Here is a 23538-nt window from a genome sequence, read left to right on the forward strand (position 1 = left end):
TGCCAATTTCTTCCCATCATTTGGGGTCAATCTTCACCATTCCACCTTCGTGTGGATGATTTGAATGCTTCTTCATTAACTCTTTACAGCTCCAGCTCCTTGCAGCACAACCTCTGCCACTTTCTTGTTCTTGTTAGCTATTTGTTGCCAATCAATTGTAAAGGCATTTATAGCGAAACTTCCTTGCTAATCAAACAAAAAATACAAAAAAGAAAAAAAAAAAACAATTATAGTTGGGATTTCCATCTCCCAATCAACCAGTAAATCAAATGACAGAAGCTGTTTTGGTCAGTATTACTGATAGAATCTTGGGAAAACTAGGGAACCTGGCCCTGCAAGAGATAGGACTGATATGGGGTGTAAAGGACGAGCTTGAAAAACTAAGGAATACTGCCTCTGTTATCAAAGCAATATTTCTTGATGCAGAGGAGCAGCAAACAAAAAGCCATGAGATTAGAGATTGGCTCCAAAAGCTTAAAGATGCAATTTATGATGCAGATGATTTGCTGGATGATTTCTCCACGGAAATGTTGCAACAGCAGCTGATGATGCAGGATCAGAAGGCGATAGAGGTATGTGCTTTCTTTTCGAAGATAAAGAAGACTGCATATGGTTTTAGCATGTCTTGTAAGATTAAGGCAATTAGGGAGAGACTGAATGACATAGCTTCAGACAGAAGCAAATTCCATTTGACAGACCACCCCAGACAGATGCCTAGTGTTATTGCAGAGAGGGAGCAGACTCATTCTTTTGTTTGCGTTGAAGAAGTTGTGGGGAGAGAGGATGATAAATTGGCCATTGTAGAATTGCTGTTGCACTCTAACACTGAGGAGAATGTTTCTGTTATACCAGTAGTTGGCATTGGGGGGCTAGGAAAGACTACTCTTGTGCAGCTCGTTTACAATTCTGAGAAAATACGAAGGCATTTTGAGCTAAGAATTTGGGTGTGTGTTTCTGATGTTTTTGATGTGAAGTTAATAGTTCAAAAAATTTTGGAATCTGCAACTAATACTAAATGTGATGGCCTTGAGATGGATTCCTTGTTAACTCGTCTTGGAAAAGAAATAGATGGCAAGAAATTTTTGCTTATTTTGGATGATGTATGGAATGATAACCGTGAGAGATGGCTAAAACTGAGGGATCTGTTAATGGGTGGCGCAAGGGGGAGTAAGGTTGTGGTGACGACACGCACTCAGTTGATCGCAACAATTACTGGCACAGCTAAACCATACTTCCTCAGAAGTCTTTCTGAAGATGAGTCATGGTCTTTGTTTGAGAAGTTAGCTTTTAAACAAGGGAAAGACTTTGAGAATACAAGACTTGTAGCAATCGGAAAGGAGGTTGTTAAAAAATGTGCTGGAGTTCCCCTTGCCATAAGGACTATGGGAAGCCTTCTTTACTGCAAGGATACAGAAACTGAGTGGCTCTCCTTTAAAGACAGAGATCTTTCCATGATACCTCAAAATGAGAATGACATATTACCGATATTGAAGTTGAGCTATGAGCTACTTCCGCCATGCTTGAAGAATTGCTTTGCTTACTGTTCCTTGTTCCCAAAGGACTACGAAATTAATAAGCAAACACTGATAAAACTCTGGATGGCACAAGGTTTTCTGCAGCCAGCCGATGGAATGCAACATCCTGAGGAAGTCGGTCATCAGTGTTTCATGGATTTAGCTCGGCGATCCTTCTTCCAAGATTTAGAGTATGGTGAATGGGGTGATGTGGTGAGTTGCGGAATGCACGATCTGATGCATGACCTTGCCCTATTAGTTGGTGGAAGTGAGAGCTCTACAGTCGATTCTAATGCAGAAAATATAAGTGAAAGAATTCGTCATGTATCCCTTGACTTTGAATTAGATTCATCGCAGAAAATCCCCCCCTCTTTGTTCAAAGCAAACAAAATTCGGACATTTGTGCTGCCTGTGCAACCAGTTTATCGTAAAATACTGAATCAGGCTCCCCATGATACAATTATTTCCAGTTTCAGGTGCTTGCGTGCATTAGATTTCCATAACACAGGGGTTGACATTGTGCCTAGTTCAATCAGTAAGTTGAAGCATTTGCGGTATCTTGATCTCTCCAAGAACGAAGATCTAAAAAGACTCCCCCGTTGCATTGCGAGACTGAAGAATTTGCAGACACTCAAACTCTCTTCCTGCAAAAGGTTAGAAGCATTGCCAAGACATATCAGTAAAATGATCAGTCTTAGGCATCTTGAGATTGACCAGTGTACTGGTTTGACGCACATGCCAAATGGTCTGGGGCAACTAACTGCTCTTCAGACATTAACACAATTTGTAGTTGGCAAGTATGGCTCCTCCCCTGATCTCAGTGCACGCCTGAGGGAATTAAATGGCCTAAACGACCTCCGAGGAGAGTTCAAAATTTCAAAGCTGGAAAAATTGAAGGTTTCTGCAACGGAATCAAGGGAAGCGAATTTGAAGGGAAAAGAGAACTTGGAGGTCTTGAGATTAGAATGGACCAGAGGAGTTAATGATGACAGAGTTATTGATGAAGATGAAGTGTTGCTAGAAAGCTTTCAGCCACATTCTAATCTTAAGGAGTTTCACATTTACGGGTATAGAGCTGGAAAGTTTCCAAGTTGGATGGTGCTTAACTTGTCTTTATTGCTCCCGAATCTTCAGGAGATCATCATATGGAGGTGTTACAGATGCTTAGAACTCTCGATGTTTAGTCAGCTACCTATGCTCAAGGTTCTGAAACTTGAAGAGGTTACGGCTTTCGAGTACATCGAGAATAGCAGCAATGGGTCTTCTTCATTGTTTTCAGTCAGGGGCAATCTATCCAAGAGAGGAAAAAGAGAAGAAAAATCGGCACTGTTCTTCCCAAGCCTACAAGAACTTCGACTCTTTGACTTGCGTAACTTTAAGGGATGGTGGAGGGAAGAAGTTTCTGTGGTTAATAATGATGAAGCAACAGTAGAAACGACAACCGAAACAGCAGGAATATCACTTCCATCAGTAGCAGCCTGTGAGAAGCAGCAGCCACTACAGCAGCAGCTAGTTCTGCCGTCATTTCCTTGTCTTTCAAAATTAACCATTGGCCACTGTCCAAATCTATCAAACTTGCCATTGCATCCATTTCTTAATGAAGTGGAGTTCAAGGATGTAAATGCTGGGCTGGTGCAGTGGTCAATGGTGGGTCTTGCTTCAATAGAAGGGAGTTCAGCATCAGGAAGAAACACTTCACTTCCTTCCTTCCCCTCCACTCTTAAACTGAAGCATTTGTGTATGGACAGCGTCATGGATCTTGTTTCAATTTCAGAGCTGGGACTACAAAACCTCACTTACCTTGAGCATCTAACCATAGAGAATTGTCCAAATCTGTCATCTCTTCCAGAGGAAAGTTTAAGGGGTTTAAGGTCACTCCGTTTTCTCTCCATTCGTGGTTGTGGAAGCCTAACGTCACTGTTCCTGGGATTGCAATATCTCACATCCCTCGAAGAGCTTGAAATCGAAGAGTGCAGAGCACTTGATATGTCAGATTGCGATGAAGAGAACAGCTTGCAATTTCGAGGAATGAAGAGCCTTCGGAGACTGAAAATCGGATATATGCCACAATTAGAATCTATACCGGATGGAATTCATGAAGTTACATCGTTGCAAGATTTAAAGATTGAAGGCTGTGTTGGCTTGAAGACTTTGCCAGAGTGGATTCATGACCTCAAATTACTTCAAAGGCTTGACATTTCTGATTGTCCCGAGCTCAATTCTCTACCACAGGCTTGCATGAAAGCATTGCAAATTTTGGAAATCTACAACTGTCCCAAGTTGCTGAGAATATGTGAAACGAGAACAAGCATGGACTGGCCTTTTATTGCCCACATCCCTCATGTCTATGTTGACCGGAAAAAGATCACGATACATGCTGCTGATATCTCAAGCTTATAAGGGTTTCTGTTTCATTTTGCAGGTCTGCTCGTCTTCTTTATCCTTAATTCTTTATAAACTTCCATAGCTATCCCTTGCTTCGTTGGTTGTTGTTCAAGATACAAGAATTTGGATTCGCTTTGTTATCAAGAAATGAAATGAGCACAATAATTTTAATTGAAGAAAGAATTCAGGAATTAATGTCCAGAAGTCAAGTCTTTTTATATTTCTGATTTGCTGCAAATTTATAACACATCATTGCTCATCTCACAATTCAAGTACTAGATCAAAATTTTGTGAAATACAAATTTAAGTTGCATATTTTCAACGTTGTGTTCCATTGGCATGCATCTAATAGAAATTTAACCTATGAATTCATCAATTATTAGTACGAGGCTTTAACTATTCAATTATAACATGTTAGATTTTTTTGTGATATGATTGTTTTTATTTGTGAATCAGAGGCAACATCTGATTTGGTGAGGAGATTAGACGTCGACTGCAAATTACACGAGTACATGAATAAAAACAACATATGATGACCTAACTTGTTACTCTATAGTTCGGAGATTGAGCACATTTGGATCTATTTTATTAATTTATTTTTTTATTTTGGTTATTTATATTAGAAAATTTTAATTGATAAGTTGAGTTTAATAACTGAATGTTTTAGGGTTATGATATTTATATATTTTTTTTTTTAGTTTGTGAGATAATTTTATTGAATTGAATAAAAATTATATAGTTGAAGATTTTTCCAATCCTTATTCTTTTTCTTTTCTGGTTTTTTTTCTCTGCTTTTAATTCTTAAATTCTTTCTTTGAAGTTTCTTTCTTTTCTACTTTATTTATTTATTTTTTTTGTTCGAATGGTTGCATTTGAAATACTTCTATCCGATTAAATGGGAATCAAAACTTTTCCAGTTATCAGTTGGCTTGTACTAGATCTGAGTGTAGATAAAGCAATTAGTGTGCATATGAGCCTTTTACTTAACCTTTACTTAGAATTTGAAGTTAGCCTTTTGGGGTTGTTTGCAACGTCCTATTTAAAAATTCAGAGTCAAATATGGAGCACGTACGGAACTAGAAGTTTTTTAATCTATCACAAAGTTTTTTTTTTTTTTAATTCATTTAAGTTGGAATTTATGTGTATTTGGAATAATTGATTTTGAAGTTAAAGCTCAAAATTAGTGAAATAAAAAGGGACAGAGTTTAGACTATAGTTTTCACACCCGGTCCAGTGGCCGGCCCCATCCAATGCCCGGGTTTCGAGTTTTAACCGGGTGTTCAGGTCAATTTTTTGTTTTTAAAAATCAAAACGACATCATTTTAGTAAAAAAAAGTCAACGGGTTGCAACCGGATCTTGTCGGGTCATCGGGTCAACCGGGTCACACCAGGTTTTTCCTTCCCCTATTTTTTCTTCAACTCGGTCTGGTTTTAACTCCGGATCCCAAGTTTCAAAACTATAGTTTAGACTATAGTTATAAGAACTGATCTAACATGTTGAGATGCGGTGATCTATTAACTCGAATCCTAGCTTAAATTGATGTAAATGAAAAACTTTTTTTAAAAAAAATTAAAATACTATTCCTTTGGGTATTTTTTTTTTAAATAATTACTTTGAACGAAGTCAATTTACATACCTACAAGGTCTTGGGACAGGTCAACTCCTTAGCTGTGTCCTGTAACTATGGTTCACACATATAATAAAACGAAAAGGAATCAAGAAAAGCTTGGGCACAATGAGGTCAAATTTTGCTTTACAACCATCATTTAAAAGCTTCTTACACATTTCTTACAGATGAAATGGCGCAATAATCGAGTGCGTTTTCTATGCTAGCCCAACAGGCAACTGTGGAGAAGTTCCATGAAATTGTTGCTTTTCCTTACTAGAGGTGATTATTTACTGTTCGTTTCGGGTTATTTTAGTTTGGTTTTTTTACTTTTTTTGTTTAGTTTGTTTTATTTTTAACTAGATCAGTTTGGTTAAGATTTTTTGATTTTAAATTTATAAAACCAAAACCAAACCAATTTTTTTAAAATATTCTAATTAATTTAATCAATTTTTTTATTTTTTTAAATAAAAAAAGGTGTTTTATCATATTTAAATATGTTTCCTCGCATAAAAAAGTTATCATCATCTAAGAATATACTCTTATTGGCCTTTCTCTATTTATAATATTTTTTAATATTATGTAGAGAAATTAAATTAAATTAATTTAAAAATATTTTAGGATACGTTTGATATGAAATAAAAGAAGGTGAAACTAAGCAAAAATTAAATACTATTTTATAAAAAACATCACAATTTCTTTTATTTAACTTGTTTTAAGTAATTTAAATTAAAATTGAATACTTGCCATTAAACTAATTTTTTATTCCCAAATAAATGTCTCTATTTTTTTTTTAAAAAAAAGAAAGAAGCAACTTGGTTGAGAAGGACATGTTAAAAAGAAATTCAAATGCATAAATGAGAAGGACAAAATTAGGAAATAAACACTCTTGTACTGCAAAACCCAAAAATTCTTAGCCAAACCATTAACTAGCCAAGAAAAACAACAAGAAAGTCTTTGATAGGCTATCAATACAAGTCCCAAGCTAGTTCAACAATTCCTAGCTAAGAAGCAACTATTTTGGATGAGGTATGTTTCAACTTTGATGAAGGGATGAAGCTCAATGAGCACGAACCCCTCCCTTTTTATTTTATTTTTGTTAAATTGCTGCTCAAAATATTTGTTAGGCATCTTTTGAAGTTATTTGTTAATTTAAATGTAATGGATGTTTGTTTTTAAATGTTTAATTATGCCACAATTTAGTATGTACATGCATGTTTAAGTTTTGTTTGAGGCTTGGTTTGATATTTAGGATTGTTTATTAGAGTGTTAAATGTCAGTTTGAGATATATTTTAGCATGTTTTAATGATTAGTTAATCAAATTTAAAGCAATGGTAAGATATGTTAAGTACAAATATTATTTATGGATTAGATTAATTTGAGTAGCTTTCTAGGTTTGTTTGGAGTTGCAAACATGAGGTTTGAGTTTAAAAACAATGGAAATAACCAATGAAACAATGTTTTTGCCTAAGAGAATGTTATTTTTGCTTGCTGTCATTATAGACTTTGCTTGCTATTTTGTTCTTGATTTTTTTATTTTTTGTTGTTTTGATAGTTCAAAAAAGTTATGTTGAGCATGTTTAACCAATATATAGTTGCAAGGCTTTGGTTGTTATTTCTATGTTTTATGCATTTTCTATGTGTAAAGTCTTTGCTACCCTTTTCTAGGTTTTCATTGCTTTTCTAGGTTGATGTTCATCTATTGAACATTGTCTTAGGTCCTTGTTTTTCATGTCTTTTTTATCGTTTGTTAGCTCCTACACATGCACTTTAGCTTTTTGATCATTAATCTAGGATCATAAGGGTTTAAAAACACTGAAATTATGTTGTTTGTTGTGTTAATCCAACCTCAAAATCTTATTTGAATATTGTTTTTACATGCCTTTATGCCTTCAATTTGACATGATCTGGTCTTATTTGGAATTTATGTTTTCTGGGTTTTTCCAAGTGTTCTTCGATTTCTTAAGTAAATTAAAATGTTTTTTCTCTTTTAATCTTCATTCTTTCTTTTTTGATTTTGGGTCATATTTGTAGGCTTGGGCTTTGGGCCAAAAAGCCCAACCCACATGGTGGGGCTTAATCCATTTTTTAAAAGGCAATGTTTGGATGATTTAAAAACATTTTTAATTAAAGGTATGTTTGGCAAATATGCCCTAGTATTTTTTTCAGTAATATTTATTTTCTTTTTTTTGTGTTTTTTCCAAAAAGGCATCAAAAAATTTCAAAAAATTCTAAAAAAATTCAGGGACCATTTTAAAATTATTTGTGGATCACTCGCATGTTTTTCAATATTTTTATTTAATATTTGGGTTGTAAATTTACTCTGTAAGATATTGACCCAATATTAAATATACATGTTTTTTTCTTTAAAATTTCAGACAAATACAAAAAACAAATTCCTTATTGAAAAAAACACATAAATATGTTTTTATTTATCTGTATATGGTGAAATTATAAAAATTGATAAACTTGGTACATGATTATAACCATTAACAGTTAAAGAGAAATGTTTAATAAAATTAAGTATTGCGAGAGATAAGAATTATTAAGTAGTGGTTACATGTTTTATAAATCATGTTGCAAATTATTCATCTTGTAATTAGAAAATTTGAGATTCAATAAGATATGAATTTTGATATAGTAAAAACTAACGATGTTGTCTGTGATGAGTTTTTCAATCTATAAGTTTATGAGAGTATAAGAAAAAATGTATTTAAAAATAACAACATATTAATATTGTTCTTACTGAATAAAATGTTTTAATTCATCGCGGTTAAATAGCATATAATTATGTGCATGTCTTAATTTGATTTCTATCAAGTATCTTCCACTCACTGTTTTTTTTTACAGGTCATCTAGCATGGAAAAATATTGATAAATTTCCACTTGAAAGAACTTTTCCACTGTCATCATGTCTTGGAACATAGTTTATTCTTGTTCTTAAGTGAGACTCAAAATAAAACGAGATAAATGTTGAGATCTCTTCAACAATATAAGCCTCATATATCGAAGCCTCGACAAGCACATTTTTTAAACTTTTTTCTTTAGGTTGAACAAATATATGTATGAAATTAACTGAATGTCTTAAATTAAAAAAAAAACAATATAAATTTAATTAGGATGAATGTGTAATCTCTAACCTCTCGAATGGATACATCTATCTATACTAGACATGGTCTCTAACATTTGCCTTAAGCGGTAGATATATGGGCACATGCTCCATTGAGTCGAAAAAAAATGAAGGGAATATCATCTCAAGTTTGCAAATTGTCTAGACGATATTCATTTCAAACTTCTCCATACGTTGGGTATATAACTTGTTAGAGCATATATCTCTAAAAAAATGACTAATCTTTATGAGTGCATCCCATATCCCCTTTGGTAATAAATCATCATAAGCAAATGGAATGAGTTGTTGCATAAACACGTGATAGTCATGACTCTTCATTCCATACAATATATTATCTTTCAAATTCACCAATCTAGATATGTTTGAAGCATATCTATTAGGAAAACACAGATTCTGAAACCATTAGTGGAAAAATAATTATGCATTTTTATCTAAGAGAAAACTAGCTTTGGGCTTTGCAATCCATGACCCATCATAAACCAACTATTATTCTTATGGTGACAAAACAAAGGTATATCATTTTAGCATTCATGTTGTACGTTGTCTTTCTTTTCCCGTTCATCACCTTGTCAAAAATATTTTCAAACACATTCTTTTCAATATGTATGACACCCAAACTATGTGAAGGAGATTAGTTTTTTAATAAGGAAGCTCCCAAAAAAATACTTTGTTATACCCAATTGTGGGTCACACCAAAACCAGAAAATTTCTGTTTACCAAATTGAAAATCAAACACAATGTCCTTGTACTATGAGACCATGTCATATAATTGTTAAGGTGAAGGCCTTGTTATTTTCTATACAGTATGTGATTAGTACTTAAAAGTGCATTCTCATTAAGGCTTTATATCATCATATTGCATTAAAGTATCATTAAATTCCCTAACTAAAGCATGTTTTATAATAACAAGTCTGATAATATAATATATCTTTAATTTATGGTAAATGCTTATTTTGAATGCAGGTATATCTCACAATTCAAAGGATTGATTGATATAATTAACTATTGAAAGTGAAGAGACAAAAAGAGGACTAAGCTAAGAGAAGAGATGCTGGTTCAATTCCAAACTGGAACACCATTCGGTTATTGGATCATAACTGGAGTTGTAGACCTTGGATTTAAGTCTGCTTTATATGGATGGAAAGCTAAGACATAGACCTAAAACTTTTATGCTAAGTCCAAGACTCAATTCTGCTGTTTTTAAGTTCAAATCTTAGGAACACCGGAGAAGTCGGAATCCGTCCTGCAGCTCAGACACTGTTCGGTTTTTAGCTCATATCTTGAGTTCTAGAAGTCCAAATGAGCTCTGGTTTTTTTTGTTGGAAAGCTGAGACAATTGCCCACAACTTTTATGGTTCAAGGGGCTCTAATTCTGATGTTAGCAATGATGTTTTGGCCAGCCAATAATATCAATAATCAGCCAACAATATCAATAACCAACAACCAATAATGTCAAAAACCAACCACCAAATCAATGGTTGGCCACCAACTATTTTCTTAGTCAACCAATCAATAGTTCTGAATTTTAGCCTATAAAATGAGGCATTTGCCATGTATTTAGTCATCTTATTTTTCAGATCAAAATCATTTTCTTGCTTTCTCTCTTTGTAATGTTCAAGTTTTCTTTCATGCTATATTAATCTCTTGTTTATGCTTTTTCATTTCCTTTCATATACTTAGTTAACTTATATCATAATTGTCGCACCCTCCCGAGAGCTCGACGTCGCGGCGACACTTCCTCCGTAGCGGGGATTCGAATGTTGGGGTCTTTCTGTTGTGAAAAAGGGAGTCGCCACCTAGTATTATGGTCACTAGGAAACCTAACTGGTCTTTTAGAGATTCTAAGGCAAGGGACTGGTTGCGTAAAGGGAAGGTTTTAGCACCCCTAGTACGCCCTACCTAAGGTAAGCTGCTTGGTGTTTGATTTGCCTTATAACTGTTATGGTGTTGATGTTCTCTAATCCCATCAGTTTCCCAGGATAAGTCTGCTCTGATGAACGAAATCTAGGGTGCTTTAAAAACCTATTTTTGTCTCGTAAACCGTGGAGTAAAAAAATAATTGAAATGTCCTCGATTACAATCAAGGCTTCTTTCAAGGATTTGTGCGGATTTATTATTCCTAGAAAATTATTTTGGATATTTACCACTCCGGGTTTCTTTATCCAAATATTAACAGTGAATAATAACAAATTATTCCCAATAAGATTTTGGATATTCGTCCTTTAAGGATTTCTTTATCCAAACATTAGCGGTGAATAATAGATGAATTCCCCTAAAATAAGATTTTTATATTTTTTGGAATATTGGCCAATACCCTTTGGAGTTTTACAAACATGTTGTAAAATCCAGAAATGCAAGAAAAATGATTTTTGTTGTGTTTAAGAAATCCATGCGAAAACACATTTTCAAAGCTTCAAATATTTGTTTTTTATATATAAAAAACATAAAAACAATGTTAGGGTATTGGCCGTATGCAGGAAAACAAAACATTTTTCATTTTATATTTTTTTGATGTCTCGACGAAAACCGGGTATTTTCATACCGGACATGTATCTTTACCATATAAAAAAACAAGCAGATATTGATAAACAATGCATCAACAAACTTTCAGAAAATCACATATTTAAATAATTCTTTGAAGCAAATTTTCCGAACGGGCCAGACCCGGCCCACAAAGAGACTGGGCCGAAATCAGCCCAACATAAAATGGGCCCACTTTCTACAGCCCAGCCCAAAACAACATAGATGGGTTACTGTCCACTCTACAGTAACCCGGTTACTGTCCACTCTACAGTAACCGGGTTACTGTTCACCTGCATAGTAACCCGTTACTGTTCAAGTGAAATTTAATTCACTTGAACAGTGCAAACACAAAGCAAAAAAAAAGCACGTAATCAAAGCTGGCGGGTTACTGTTCAAGTGAATTAATTCACTTGAACAGTGTAAATGCAAAGAAAACCAATGCACGCAAAGGGTGACGAGAACAAACCTGGAGACGAAAAAGCTGTCTGCGTTCGTCTGTTTCAAATCTTTTCCTCCGGTCCGCGTCTGTTTTGCCTGTTTTTCCTTTCCTCTATGCCATCGTCACTCTCTCTCCCGGTTTTCTGCTCTTTCTTCTTCCCTGCTCTGCAGATGTTATATGTAAAAAATTGAAAGCAAAGACCGAAAGAGATGATGAGCTGGTGCGGTTGGTGGTGTTGCTGCGGCTGCTCTTCCTCCTCTCTAGTGTTGCTGCTGCTGCCTTTCCTCCTCGTCTGTGCAGCTGCTGGTGCGGTTGGTGGTGTTGCCGCGGCTGCTCTTCCTTCCAGTGTGGCTGCTGCTGCTGGGATGGAGTAGATGATGAGGTCGTTGGCAGCGCTGGTGCGGCTCCTGGCGTTGCTGCTGCTGCTCTCCTCCTGGCGTTGCTGCTGCTGCTGGGATGGAGGAGATGATGAGGTTGTTGGCAGCGCTGGTGCGGCTCCTGGTGTTGCTGCTGCTGCTCTTCCTTCTGATGTGGCTGCTGGTTCGGATGTAGAAGATGCGGTGCAAACAGGGGTGAAAACCTTTGCTTTACTGCCTTTGAAACCTGAAGAAAGCCTTCCTTCTTTTCCTCTCTCGTTCTCTTTGTTTTTTCTATGCCAACCCTCTCTGCTCTTTACTCTTCTCTTCGCCTCCTCCTCCCTCTGCTGGAAGAAGAAGAAAGCAGTCTGTTATATATGCCAGAACCGGAGACCACCCTCACATTCTTTCATCTCCACCGTCTCTGTTTAGGGAAACAGTCCCAGTCCTTAGATGATGATGAGGGCGTTGGCAACGTTTGGCAGAGAAGGTTGTTTCATGTGCAGGGAAGAAATGGCCAGGGGGGGGAACTGGTTTTGGGTGTTCTATCTTTCTCCTTCAAAAAACTGAGCTCTCTGCCTTCCCTCTAAAACCGGCCCCCCCCTCTGTTGTTTCAGCGTTGCTTGGCCTCTTTGCCTCCTTTCCCTCTTTCCCGTTCCCCTCTTTTGGTTTTCCAGCCCTCTCCTTTTCAAAAACTCTTCTCCCCCCTTTTGCAGCTGCGTGAAAGGGGAGCGGGGCAGCAGCATGCGCATGGGGAGCAGGGGACACCAAGCCAGGGCAGCCTGCGCTGCTCCCATGTCTGCGCTGCTCCCCACTCCTAGGGTCTCGGGCAGCGGCATGCACATGGGGGGAATGGTGTCTACACTATTTTGGGGTTTTTTTTTCTTTTTTCTTTTTTATTTTTTTTATTTTTGTGGGGATCCAAAAATGGGTTACAACAATAATCATGTTCTTATCTTGTTTATTTATGTTCTTCTTCTTCATTATGTTTAGCTAAGTTAGTTATGTCAAGGTGAAAAGGTTTCACTAATGGTGTTAGAATAAGCATAATATAAACTCAACATGGAATTTAATGTTTATATCAAAGAAAGATTGTTATTAACATGTTTTATCTTTTTATCTTACTAATTCTTAATACTTTGCTTGTTAAATGGTTAATCTAGATTTGCGTTGTATAACACTTGGTATATCAAATGCTTGATCCTTCATAGTTTTCGGCCGACATCGTTGTTATGATTGAAATTTGATTTGTTGTTAACATACGTTAGCATCATGAATACCTGAAAATATTTACAAGTATGGTGTTACTTAGATAAGATGATTAATATGATCATGTTAATAATTTATAATGAGCTAATAACGATAAATCATCCGATTGGAACCTCCTTTGTATGTGGTTTCCAGTTGAGTAATAAAAAGAGTTTATATTATATTTATTTGAAATACCATTAGTGGATCCTCTAACCTTGACATCTGTTTTATCATTGTTTAATCCTTAAATCAATATTACATTTCAAAGTTCTCTTCAACATCAATATCATTTTCATCATCATCATCATCATCATCATCATTATCATTATTATTTATAATTTATATAGTTCACCTCCCTGTGGTTCGACCCCGGTCTTACCGGGTTATTTATTACTTCGACACTCCTGCACTTGGGATAAGACATCAACTCTTTGATCGTGTCAGTATGGACATATTAATTTTTCATGCATGTTTCAACCAGAAACCATTCTATACGCAGGAAAATTATTAATAGTCCACATCAAAGTTGTCTTCATTTGAAAATTATGTTTCTTCGAGACATCATATATCAAAGTTTTGAATAATCGTAATTGTTTTAGCTCATCAATCAATGGTCGAAGAAAAACATCTATATTTTTACCCGGGCTATTAGGACCGAGTATGATCATAGATAAGATAATAAACTTCAGCCTTATACATATCTTCGATTGCAAGTTGTAAACTACGAGTATAACCGACTAACAAGAATATGGTGCAGAAAATAACCTAAATGGATTGAATCCTTTTATATATAACCTAATATATACGTTTTATGGTTTCATTAAAATCTGAGGATGCATCCTATTAAGCCATTTACATGCTTCACCATTGAAATGATGCACCATCACTCCATTCTTTGTATCTTATAAATAATGTCATGTCATGTTCTCAACAGTCTTTGGAAACATGAATAACCTTTGTAGTCTATGAGTGATTGGAAAATATATCAATTTTCTATGTGCGATAAAATTTCTTCCCCTTCCAATTATAAGTTTATATAGAGCATGTCCACAGGTTTTACATTTGGTCAAATCTGTATTTTCTAGGTAGTACAACATGCTTAAGTTTGGGCACATGTTAATTTTCTAGTATCCTAGGCCAAAGGGTTTTATCATGGATTTAGCAGCATAAAAATTCTTTTTTAGCCTATTCCCTATAGGTAAAATGCTTCTTGCTTATTCGATGATTATGTCGTAACCAGCCTCATAAAATAAGAAACGAGTTGTTTAGATCCTCTCATATCTTTTGAGGAAAACCATTATGGAGTTGGTATGGTGAATACTGAACGATGGTCATAACACCCTCGCAGGGGTACTCATATAGTTAGAGTGATAAATGTGAGATCCTTGAAAGGTCATAATCATTGAGATAACAATGCCAAATAATAGGGTAAGTAAAGATCATCTAAGCTCATCAAATGAGCATATCCTTCCCAAAGATCAAGTACACAAGTTATAGCTCAAGTAGGCAAAAACAAAGGAGCCATGAAAACTTGTTACAAAGATTAAAGCTTTGAGAGACAAAGTTCATGAAGAAAGGGGACCTATGTTTTTTAGATAAAAATACGTGCATATTAACCTCAAAGCATTGCGTTTTGATATTTACAGGGAGTCCAAGAAAAGAACCCTTAACATATTTAAATTTTTTTTCCCAACAAAGAGAAACTATCAGAGGTTTAATTCCTGCCAATAAAAAGACAAAGAAAACCTAATTTTCAAAATATGAGATCATGAGATATATTTAAGGTTATGTGTATGTAAATTTAAAGCATACCATTTCGAATGTGCTTTTAAGCCACTCATTTTAGACAATATCCTTGGCATTATTTTCTTTTGATTGCGCTTTTGAGCCCTTACTTTCCAAATAGTGCATCGTTTAGCCACATTTGTTTTATATAGTGCTTTTGACACTATTTTTTTCTGAGCACACCTTTAAGCCCTTATCCTCTAGATAGTGCGTCCTATCTCTTCTAGATAGTGCTTTTGTCATTATTTTCTTCTGAGTGTGCCTTTGAACCCTCATCTTCCAAATAGTTCATTGTTTAACCCTATCTGCTTTGCATAGTTTTTTTTGCACTATTTTCTTCTAAATGCGCCTTTGAGCCCTCGTCTTACAGATAATGTGTTGTTTAGCCCTATTTATTTTACATAGGGCTTTTGATACTATTTTCTTTTGAGCGCGCTTTTGAACCCTTACTCTTTAGGTAGTGCGCTGTTTAGCCCCTTATCTCTTTTAGATAATGCTTATAACACTATTTTTTTTTAGTGCGCCTTTGAGTCATCGCCTTTTAGATATTGAGTTGTTTAACCCCTATCTTTTTTTAGATAGTGCTTTTAGCACTATTTTCTTCTAAGCATGTCTTTCAGCCCTCACCTTCTAGATAATGCTTTGTTTAGCCCTATCTCTTTTACTTAGTGCTTTTAACATTTTTTTCTTCTGAGTGCACCTTTGAGCCCTCACCCCCAAGTTATCTCTTTTAGATAATGCTTTTGGTACTGTTATCTTCCGAGTGCGCTTTTGAACCCTTACCCTCTAGATTTGTCATTCTCAAAGACATTCTTGAATATCCCATCACTTTGAGAATTCTTGATTTAGTAAATCCACATCCTTTTATCGTTTCTTCTTTATAAACTTACTACCTAAAGTCTCTTACAAGACTTTCTATCATAAGCATTGTAAAGAAATAGCAATTATCATAATCTGATTTTAGGTTCCTATAAAATTTTCTTTTTCTTTTTTTTTTAAATAAAAAGCAACTTGGTTGACAAGGACAGGCTGAAAAGGGATTCAAATGCATAAATGAGGAGGAGAAACCTAGAAAATACATAGTCTCACACTGCGAAACCCAAAAATCCTTAGCCAAACCATTAACTAACCAAGAAAAATAACAAGAAAACCTTTGATAGGCCACCATTACAAGTCCAAAGCTAGTTCAAAAATCCCTAGTCAAGAAGTAATTTTGTTGAACAAGATATATTCCAACTTTGATAAAGGGATGGACTTTAATGAGCGTACTCCCTTCCTCTCTATTTTTATTTTTTTTTCTTTTAAATTGTTGCTTAAAATATTTATTAGGCATTATTTGAAGTTAAAGAGAACACGTATGTAGCGTAGATTAATGTTAGAGTGCTAGATCGCGGTGGTGAAGTGGTATATTGGTGATGGTAATATTAATGAATATTGTGACTTGAAAGTATTTTTAATCTCATGACAGGAATTCGTATAATTTTCTCCAAATTGAAACTATTTAAAGATTGATTGGGAAAATATCTTTCGTATTTTTTAGTATTATTTGCACACTAAAAAATAAAAAAAAGTTAGTCATTAGATTAAAAAAGGAGTCAAGCAGCGTAGCGTATGCAGGTGACCGTCTGGTCCATAAATGAATTTTATTTTCAAAATCAAGATCCAACTATAACTCAACTGGGGCGTAAATCAAACGGAAGATTAAAAAAAACCGACTTTTGAACTCCGTGTAACCATTCTAACTTGACGGATTTGCCGGTTATTAACCATTTTGACAATTTTATTTTTAATTTTATTTTATAGATGTCATCATGCTTTGATGATAATTAAACTCTTTGTCGCATGCAGCGGTTCTTGTACACCCCTATTGCTAGAGGCTGTTGAGAAAGTACGTCCTGTTTTGATCATCAATGGGATTTCTTTCTTCCAATCCATAGAATAGTGCTAGCTTTCCAGTTTAGGAGTTCTGTCCCAGGTTGCCTAGCTAGCTTTCGTCTTCCTTTCCGTTGTCCTCTACTGGAAAAGTGTGATTTTGGGTGCTGATTATGGAGACATCCATACTTGCCTACACCCCGAGTATATTTGTTTAATTAATTATTATTAGTGGAGTAGCATGATATATAGATTGATGGGAAGTCATCATTTTGGCTGTGATCAAAGTACTTGTTGGACTTCTGGTGTGATTGAAGTGTCTGCAACAAAAAGATCACAAGCAGTTCCTCCTGATCTGATACTGACGCATGCATTTTCTTTGAAAGAATTTGGTATGCATCTTTTTGCCCCTTTCTCAGAGCTGGGTGCTCCTTTCTTTTTTTCTTTTTTACTTTGTAATGATTGACCTTCTCTTTATATCTATAAAGAAAAAGAAAAAGGGAAAGGGAAAGGTTTGCTCATCTTCTTGAAACACACTTGGCCCTTAACGAGAAAAAATGATACATGTCCTTTTACGACGTGCGCGACAAGTCTTTGAATTATTTTTTAGCTCCATTTCCAAACAGGAACTAAGACTTTCGGAGGGGCTAATGATTGGTGTATAAGGAATCGTACTCCAACCTCCTGGAAACAGACTTTTCTCAAGAAGAGAGTGCAATTTTGTTTATTTTTTCCAACCCGGAAGCATAGCACTTCTCTTTTAACAATTCAGGATACTTGGAAATCTCTTATATATTCCACAGATATTTTCTCAGTTTTCTCTTTGGAAAGTACGCGGTGGCTTCATTTCTTACAATATTTTATGGAATTAAATAGTTGGTGGAACAACGACTGCATTGTTTGTTTGTTGCTAGTTTTCATAAAAAACAATTTGGGAGATCATGTGCGCACTGGCATCAAAACAGCGATGAATGTTCACATATGCATTTTATATTCATAGTTTGTTGCAATTGGTCCCGATGTAGACTAACGATTGGTGCCAATTTTTTCCCATCAATTGAGGTCAATCTTCACCATTCCACCTTCGAGTGCAAGATTTGTATGCTTCTTCATTAACTCTTGACAGCTCCAGCTCCTTGCAGCACAACCTCAGCCACTTTCTTGTTCTTGTTAGCTATTTCTTGCCAATCAATTGTAAAGGCATTTATAGCGAAACTTTCCTTGCTAATCAAACAAAAAATACGAAAAAGAAAAAAAAAAACAATTATAGTTGGGATTTCCATCTCCCAATCAACCAGTAAATCAAATGACAGAAGCTATTTTGTTCAGTATTACTGATAGAATCTTGGGAAAACTGGGGAACCTGGCCCTGCAAGAGATAGGACTGATATGGGGTGTTAAGGACGAGCTTGAAAAACTAAGGAATACTGCTTCTGTTATCAAAGCAATATTTCTTGATGCAGAGGAGCAGCAAACAAAAAGCCATGAGGTTAGAGATTGGCTCCAAAAGCTTAAAGATGCAATTTATGATGCAGATGATTTGCTGGATGATTTCTCCACGGAAATGTTGCAACAGCAGCTGATGATGCAGGATAAGAAGGCGATAGAGGTATGTGCTTTCTTTTCGAAGATAAAGAAGACTGCATATGGTTTTAGCATGTCTTGTAAGATTAAGGCAATTAGGGAGAGACTGAATGACATAGCTTCAGACAGAAGCAAATTCCATTTGACAGACCACCCCAGACAGATGCCTAGTGTTATTGCAGAGAGGGAGCAGACTCATTCTTTTGTTAGCGTTGAAGAAGTTGTGGGGAGAGAGGATGATAAATTGGCCATTGTAGAATTGCTGTTGCACTCTAACACTGAGGAGAATGTTTCTGTTATACCAGTAGTTGGCATTGGGGGGCTAGGAAAGACTACTCTTGTGCAGCTCGTTTACAATTCTGAGAAAATACGAAGGCATTTTGAGCTAAGAATTTGGGTGTGTGTTTCTGATGTTTTTGATGTGAAGTTAATAGTTCAAAAAATTTTGGAATCTGCAACTAATACTAAATGTGATGGCCTTGAGATGGATTCCTTGTTAACTCGTCTTGGAAAAGAAATAGATGGCAAGAAATTTTTGCTTATTTTGGATGATGTATGGAATGATAACCGTGAGAGATGGCTAAAACTGAGGGATCTGTTAATGGGTGGCGCAAGGGGGAGTAAGGTTGTGGTGACGACACGCACTCAGTTGATCGCAACAATTACTGGCACAGCTAAACCATACTTCCTCAGAAGTCTTTCTGAAGATGAGTCATGGTCTTTGTTTGAGAAGTTAGCTTTTAAACAAGGGAAAGAATTTGAGAATACAAGACTTGTAGCAATCGGAAAGGAGGTTGTTAAAAAATGTGCTGGAGTTCCCCTTGCCATAAGGACTATGGGAAGCCTTCTTTACTGCAAGGATACAGAAACTGAGTGGCTCTCTTTTAAAGACAGAGATCTTTCCATGATACCTCAAAATGAGAATGACATATTACCGATATTGAAGTTGAGCTATGAGCTACTTCCGCCATGCTTGAAGAATTGCTTTGCTTACTGTTCCTTGTTCCCAAAGGACTACGAAATTAATAAGCAAACACTGATAAAACTCTGGATGGCACAAGGTTTTCTGCAGCCAGCCGATGGAATGCAACATCTTGAGGAAGCCGGTCATCAGTGTTTCATGGATTTAGCTCGGCGATCCTTCTTCCAAGATTTAGAGTATGGTGAATGGGGTGATGTGGTGAGTTGCAGAATGCACGATCTGATGCATGACCTTGCCCTATTAGTTGGTGGAAGTGAGAGCTCTGCAGTCGATTCTAATGCAGAAAATATATGTGAAAGAATTCGTCATGTATCCCTTGACTTTGAATTAGATTCATCGCAGAAAATCCCCCCCTCTTTGTTCAAAGCAAACAAAATTCGGACATTTGTGCTGCCTGTGCAACCAGTTTATCGTAAAATACTGAATCAGGCTCCCCATGATACAATTATTTCCAGTTTCAGGTGCTTGCGTGCATTAGATTTCCATAACACAGGGGTTGACATTGTGCCTAGTTCAATCAGTAAGTTGAAGCATTTGCGGTATCTTGATCTCTCCAAGAATGAAGATCTAAAAAGACTCCCCCGTTGCATTACCAGACTGAAGAATTTGCAGACACTCAAACTCTCTTCCTGCAAAAGGTTAGAAGCATTGCCAAGACATATCAGTAAAATGATCAGTCTTAGGCATCTTGAGATTGACCACTGTACTGGTTTGACGCACATGCCGAATGGTCTGGGGCAACTAACTGCTCTTCAGACATTAACACAATTTGTAGTTGGCAAGAATGGCACCTCCCCTGATCTCAGTGCACGCCTGAGGGAATTAAATGGCCTGAACGACCTACGAGGAGAGTTAAAAATTTCAAAGCTGGAAAAATTGGAGGTTTCTGCAACGGAATCAAGGGAAGCGAATTTGAAGGGAAAAGAGAACTTAGAGGTCTTGAGATTAGAATGGAACAGAGGAGTTAATGATGACAGAGTTATTGATGAAGATGAAGGGTTGCTAGAAAGCTTTCAGCCACATTCTAATCTTAAGGAGTTTCACATTTACGGGTATAGAGCTGGAAAGTTTCCAAGTTGGATGGTGCTTAACTTGTCTTTATTGCTCCCGAATCTTCAGGAGATCATCATATGGAGGTGTTACAGATGCTTAGAACTCCCGATGTTTAGTCAGCTACCTATGCTCAAGGTTCTGAAACTTGAAGAGGTTACGGCTTTGGAGTACATCGAGAATAGCAGCAATGGGTCTTCTTCATTGTTTTCAATCAGGGGCAATCTATCCAAGAGAGGAAAAAGAGAAGAAAAATCGGCACTGTTCTTCCCAAGCCTACAAGAACTTCGACTCTTTGACTTGCGCAATTTTAAGGGATGGTGGAGGGAAGAAGATTCTGTGGTTAATAATGATGAAGCAACAGTAGAAACGACAACCGAAACAGCAGGAATATCACTTCCATCAGTAGCAGCCTGTGAGGAGAAGCAACAGCCACTACAGCAGCAGCTAGTTCTGCCGTCATTTCCTTGTCTTTCAAAATTAACCATTGGCCACTGTCCAAATCTATCAAACTTGCCATTGCATCCATTTCTTAATGAAGTGGAGTTCAAGGATGTAAATGCTGGTCTGGTGCAGTGGTCAATGGTGGGTCTTGCTTCAATAGAAGGGAGTTCAGCATCAGGAAGAAACATTTCACTTCCTTCCTTCCCCTCCACTCTTAAACTGAAGCATTTGTGTATCGACAGCGTCTTGGATCTTGTTTCAATGTCAGAGGTGGGACTACAAAACCTCACTTACCTTGAGCATCTAACCATAGAGAATTGTCCAAATCTGTCATCTCTGCCAGAGGAAAGTTTAAGGGGTTTAAGGTCACTCCGTTCTCTCTCCATTCGTGGTTGTGGAAGCCTAACGTCACTGTTCCTGGGATTGCAATATCTCACCTCCCTCGAAGAGCTTGAAATCAAAGAGTGCAGAGCACTTGATATGTCAGATTGCGATGAAGAGAACAGCTTGCAATTTCGAGGAATGAAGAGCCTTCGGAGACTGAAAATCGGATATATGCCACAATTAGAATCTATACCGGATGGAATTCATGAAGTTACATCGTTGCAAGATTTAAAGATTGAAGGCTGTGTTGGCTTGAAGACTTTGCCAGAGTGGATTCATGAACTCAAATTACTTCAAAGGCTTGACATTTCTGATTGTCCCGAGCTCAATTCTCTACCACAGGGTTGCATGAAAGCATTGCAAATTTTGGAAATCTACAACTGTCCCAAGTTGCTGAGAATATGTGAAACGAGAACAAGCATGGACTGGCCTTTTATTGCCCACATCCCTCATGTCTATGTTGACCGGAAAAAGATCACGATACATGCTGCTGATATCTCAAGCTTATAAGGGTTTCTGTTTCATTTTGCAGGTCTGCTCGTCTTCTTTATCCTTAATTCTTTATAAACTGCCATAGCTATCCCTTGCTTCGATGGTTGTTGTTCAAGATACAAGAGTTTGGATTCGCTTTGTTATCAAGAAATGAAATGAGCACAATAATTTTAATTGAAGAAAGAATTCAGGAATTAATGTCCAGAAGTCAAGTCTTTTTATATTTCTGATTTACTGTAAATTTATAACACATCATTTCTCATCTCACAATTCAAGTACTAAATCAAAATTTTGTGAAATACAAATTTAAGTTGCATATTTTCAACGTTGTGTTCCATTGGCATGCATCTAGTAGAAATTTAACCTCTATGAATTCATCAATTATGAGCACGATGCTTTATCTATTCAACCATAACATGTTAGATTGTATCATGATATGATTGTTTTTATTTGTGATACAGAGACAAAATCTGATCCGGTGAGGACACTGGAGTCATACCGTAAATTACTCGAATATATGGATAAAGATGATATATGATGACCTAACTTGTTTCTTTATTGTTGGGAGACTAAGCATATTTGAGTCTGTTCTATTATTTTGTGTTTTTTTTTATTATTATTTATATTAAAAAAATTTAATTTATATGTTGGGTTTAATAATTGAATGTTTTAGGGTTATGATATTTATAAGTTCGGAGATGCTTTTTTGGGGTTGTAACTATGGGACAGGTCAATTTACATACCTACAAGGTCTTGGGACAGGTCAACTCCTTAGCTGTGTCCTGTAACTATGGTTCACACATATAATAAAACGAAAAGGAATCAAGAAAAGCTTTGGCACAATGAGCTCAAATTTTGCTTTACAACTGTCATTTAAAAGCTTCTTCCACATTTCTTACAGATGAAAAGGCGCAATAATCGAGTGGGTTTTGTTGCATTCTGACTATAAGTGACTATTTTCGGTTTATTTTTAATTAAATCAATTCGATTAAGATTTTTTAGTTTTAAATTTATAAAATCAAAACTGAATTAAATATTTTTCTAAATATTCTAATCAATTTAATAAGGGTTTTTTTATAGTTTAGTTTTTTTTTTTTTTTTGTAGTTTAATGAGTTTTCTTGCTTATCCCTGATACTGACTCCAAGGCTCCCAATTGAAATAGCAGAAGCAAGGGACGACGTGCTACAAAGTATCTCCTATGAAGATGCTCCTTAAGGTCTAAGCCTGATGTTCTTAGCAGTTAGAATGTCCAAAAGGAACCGAAACCACATTAAAATTAAGCATTAAAATTTATTAATCACAGGTATTTGTAAGATTTATAGGATGCCATCAGCACAGTCTGTGAAATCATCGTCCTGGTAAGATGCTTTCAATTTCTTGACCGAATGCAGTAGCTAAAAAGCAAGGGATATATAGGCTATGCTGCATTCCCAAAAACGATGTAAAGGTTCAATTGTTAAGCAAAACAGGAATTACTTTGATGGCTTATACGATCTTGCTGTGGTTTTGTCAGCAGCTTGAGATGCCAAATATGGCAATCAATTACAAATGGATCTGTAGATGAGGTCCTTCGTCATGGTTTGTCACAAAAAAAGAAAAAAATCCCAACAAAACTGGAATGAACACTAGAGAATAACCATGCTTCATCAATAAACTCCTGCTCATCCCCATTAAAGGTGAAAACCTTTCCTCTTCTGCCTCTGTATAGGGCCAAAAATTTAAGTTGCATATATTACAT

At 36.1% G+C, this 23538-nt stretch overlaps 1 protein-coding gene across 3 annotated transcripts; it reads left to right on the forward strand.

Moving 5' to 3' along the window:
* Positions 1–269: 269 nt before the first annotated feature.
* LOC112325258 (putative disease resistance protein RGA4) lies at positions 270–22642 on the forward strand. Of its 3 annotated transcripts, none has more exons than XM_052449489.1 (2): positions 270–2665; positions 20566–21997. In XM_052449489.1, exons 1-2 carry the CDS (start codon positions 270–272, stop codon positions 21815–21817), a joined length of 3648 nt encoding a protein of 1215 aa, XP_052305449.1. In that variant the 3' UTR covers positions 21818–21997. The 3 variants fall into 3 exon arrangements, with proteins under 3 accessions (XP_052305449.1, XP_024447013.2, XP_024447053.2); XM_024591245.2 differs by lacking the exon at positions 20566–21997 and adding an exon at positions 4356–4560 and having other exon boundaries at positions 270–3936; XM_024591285.2 differs by lacking the exon at positions 270–2665 and adding an exon at positions 22261–22642 and having other exon boundaries at positions 17595–21839.
* The last annotated feature ends 896 nt before the right edge of the window (positions 22643–23538 follow it).

This window comes from Populus trichocarpa, chromosome 19 (genome assembly GCF_000002775.5).
Source record: "Populus trichocarpa isolate Nisqually-1 chromosome 19, P.trichocarpa_v4.1, whole genome shotgun sequence".
Taxonomy (NCBI): domain Eukaryota; kingdom Viridiplantae; phylum Streptophyta; class Magnoliopsida; order Malpighiales; family Salicaceae; genus Populus; species Populus trichocarpa.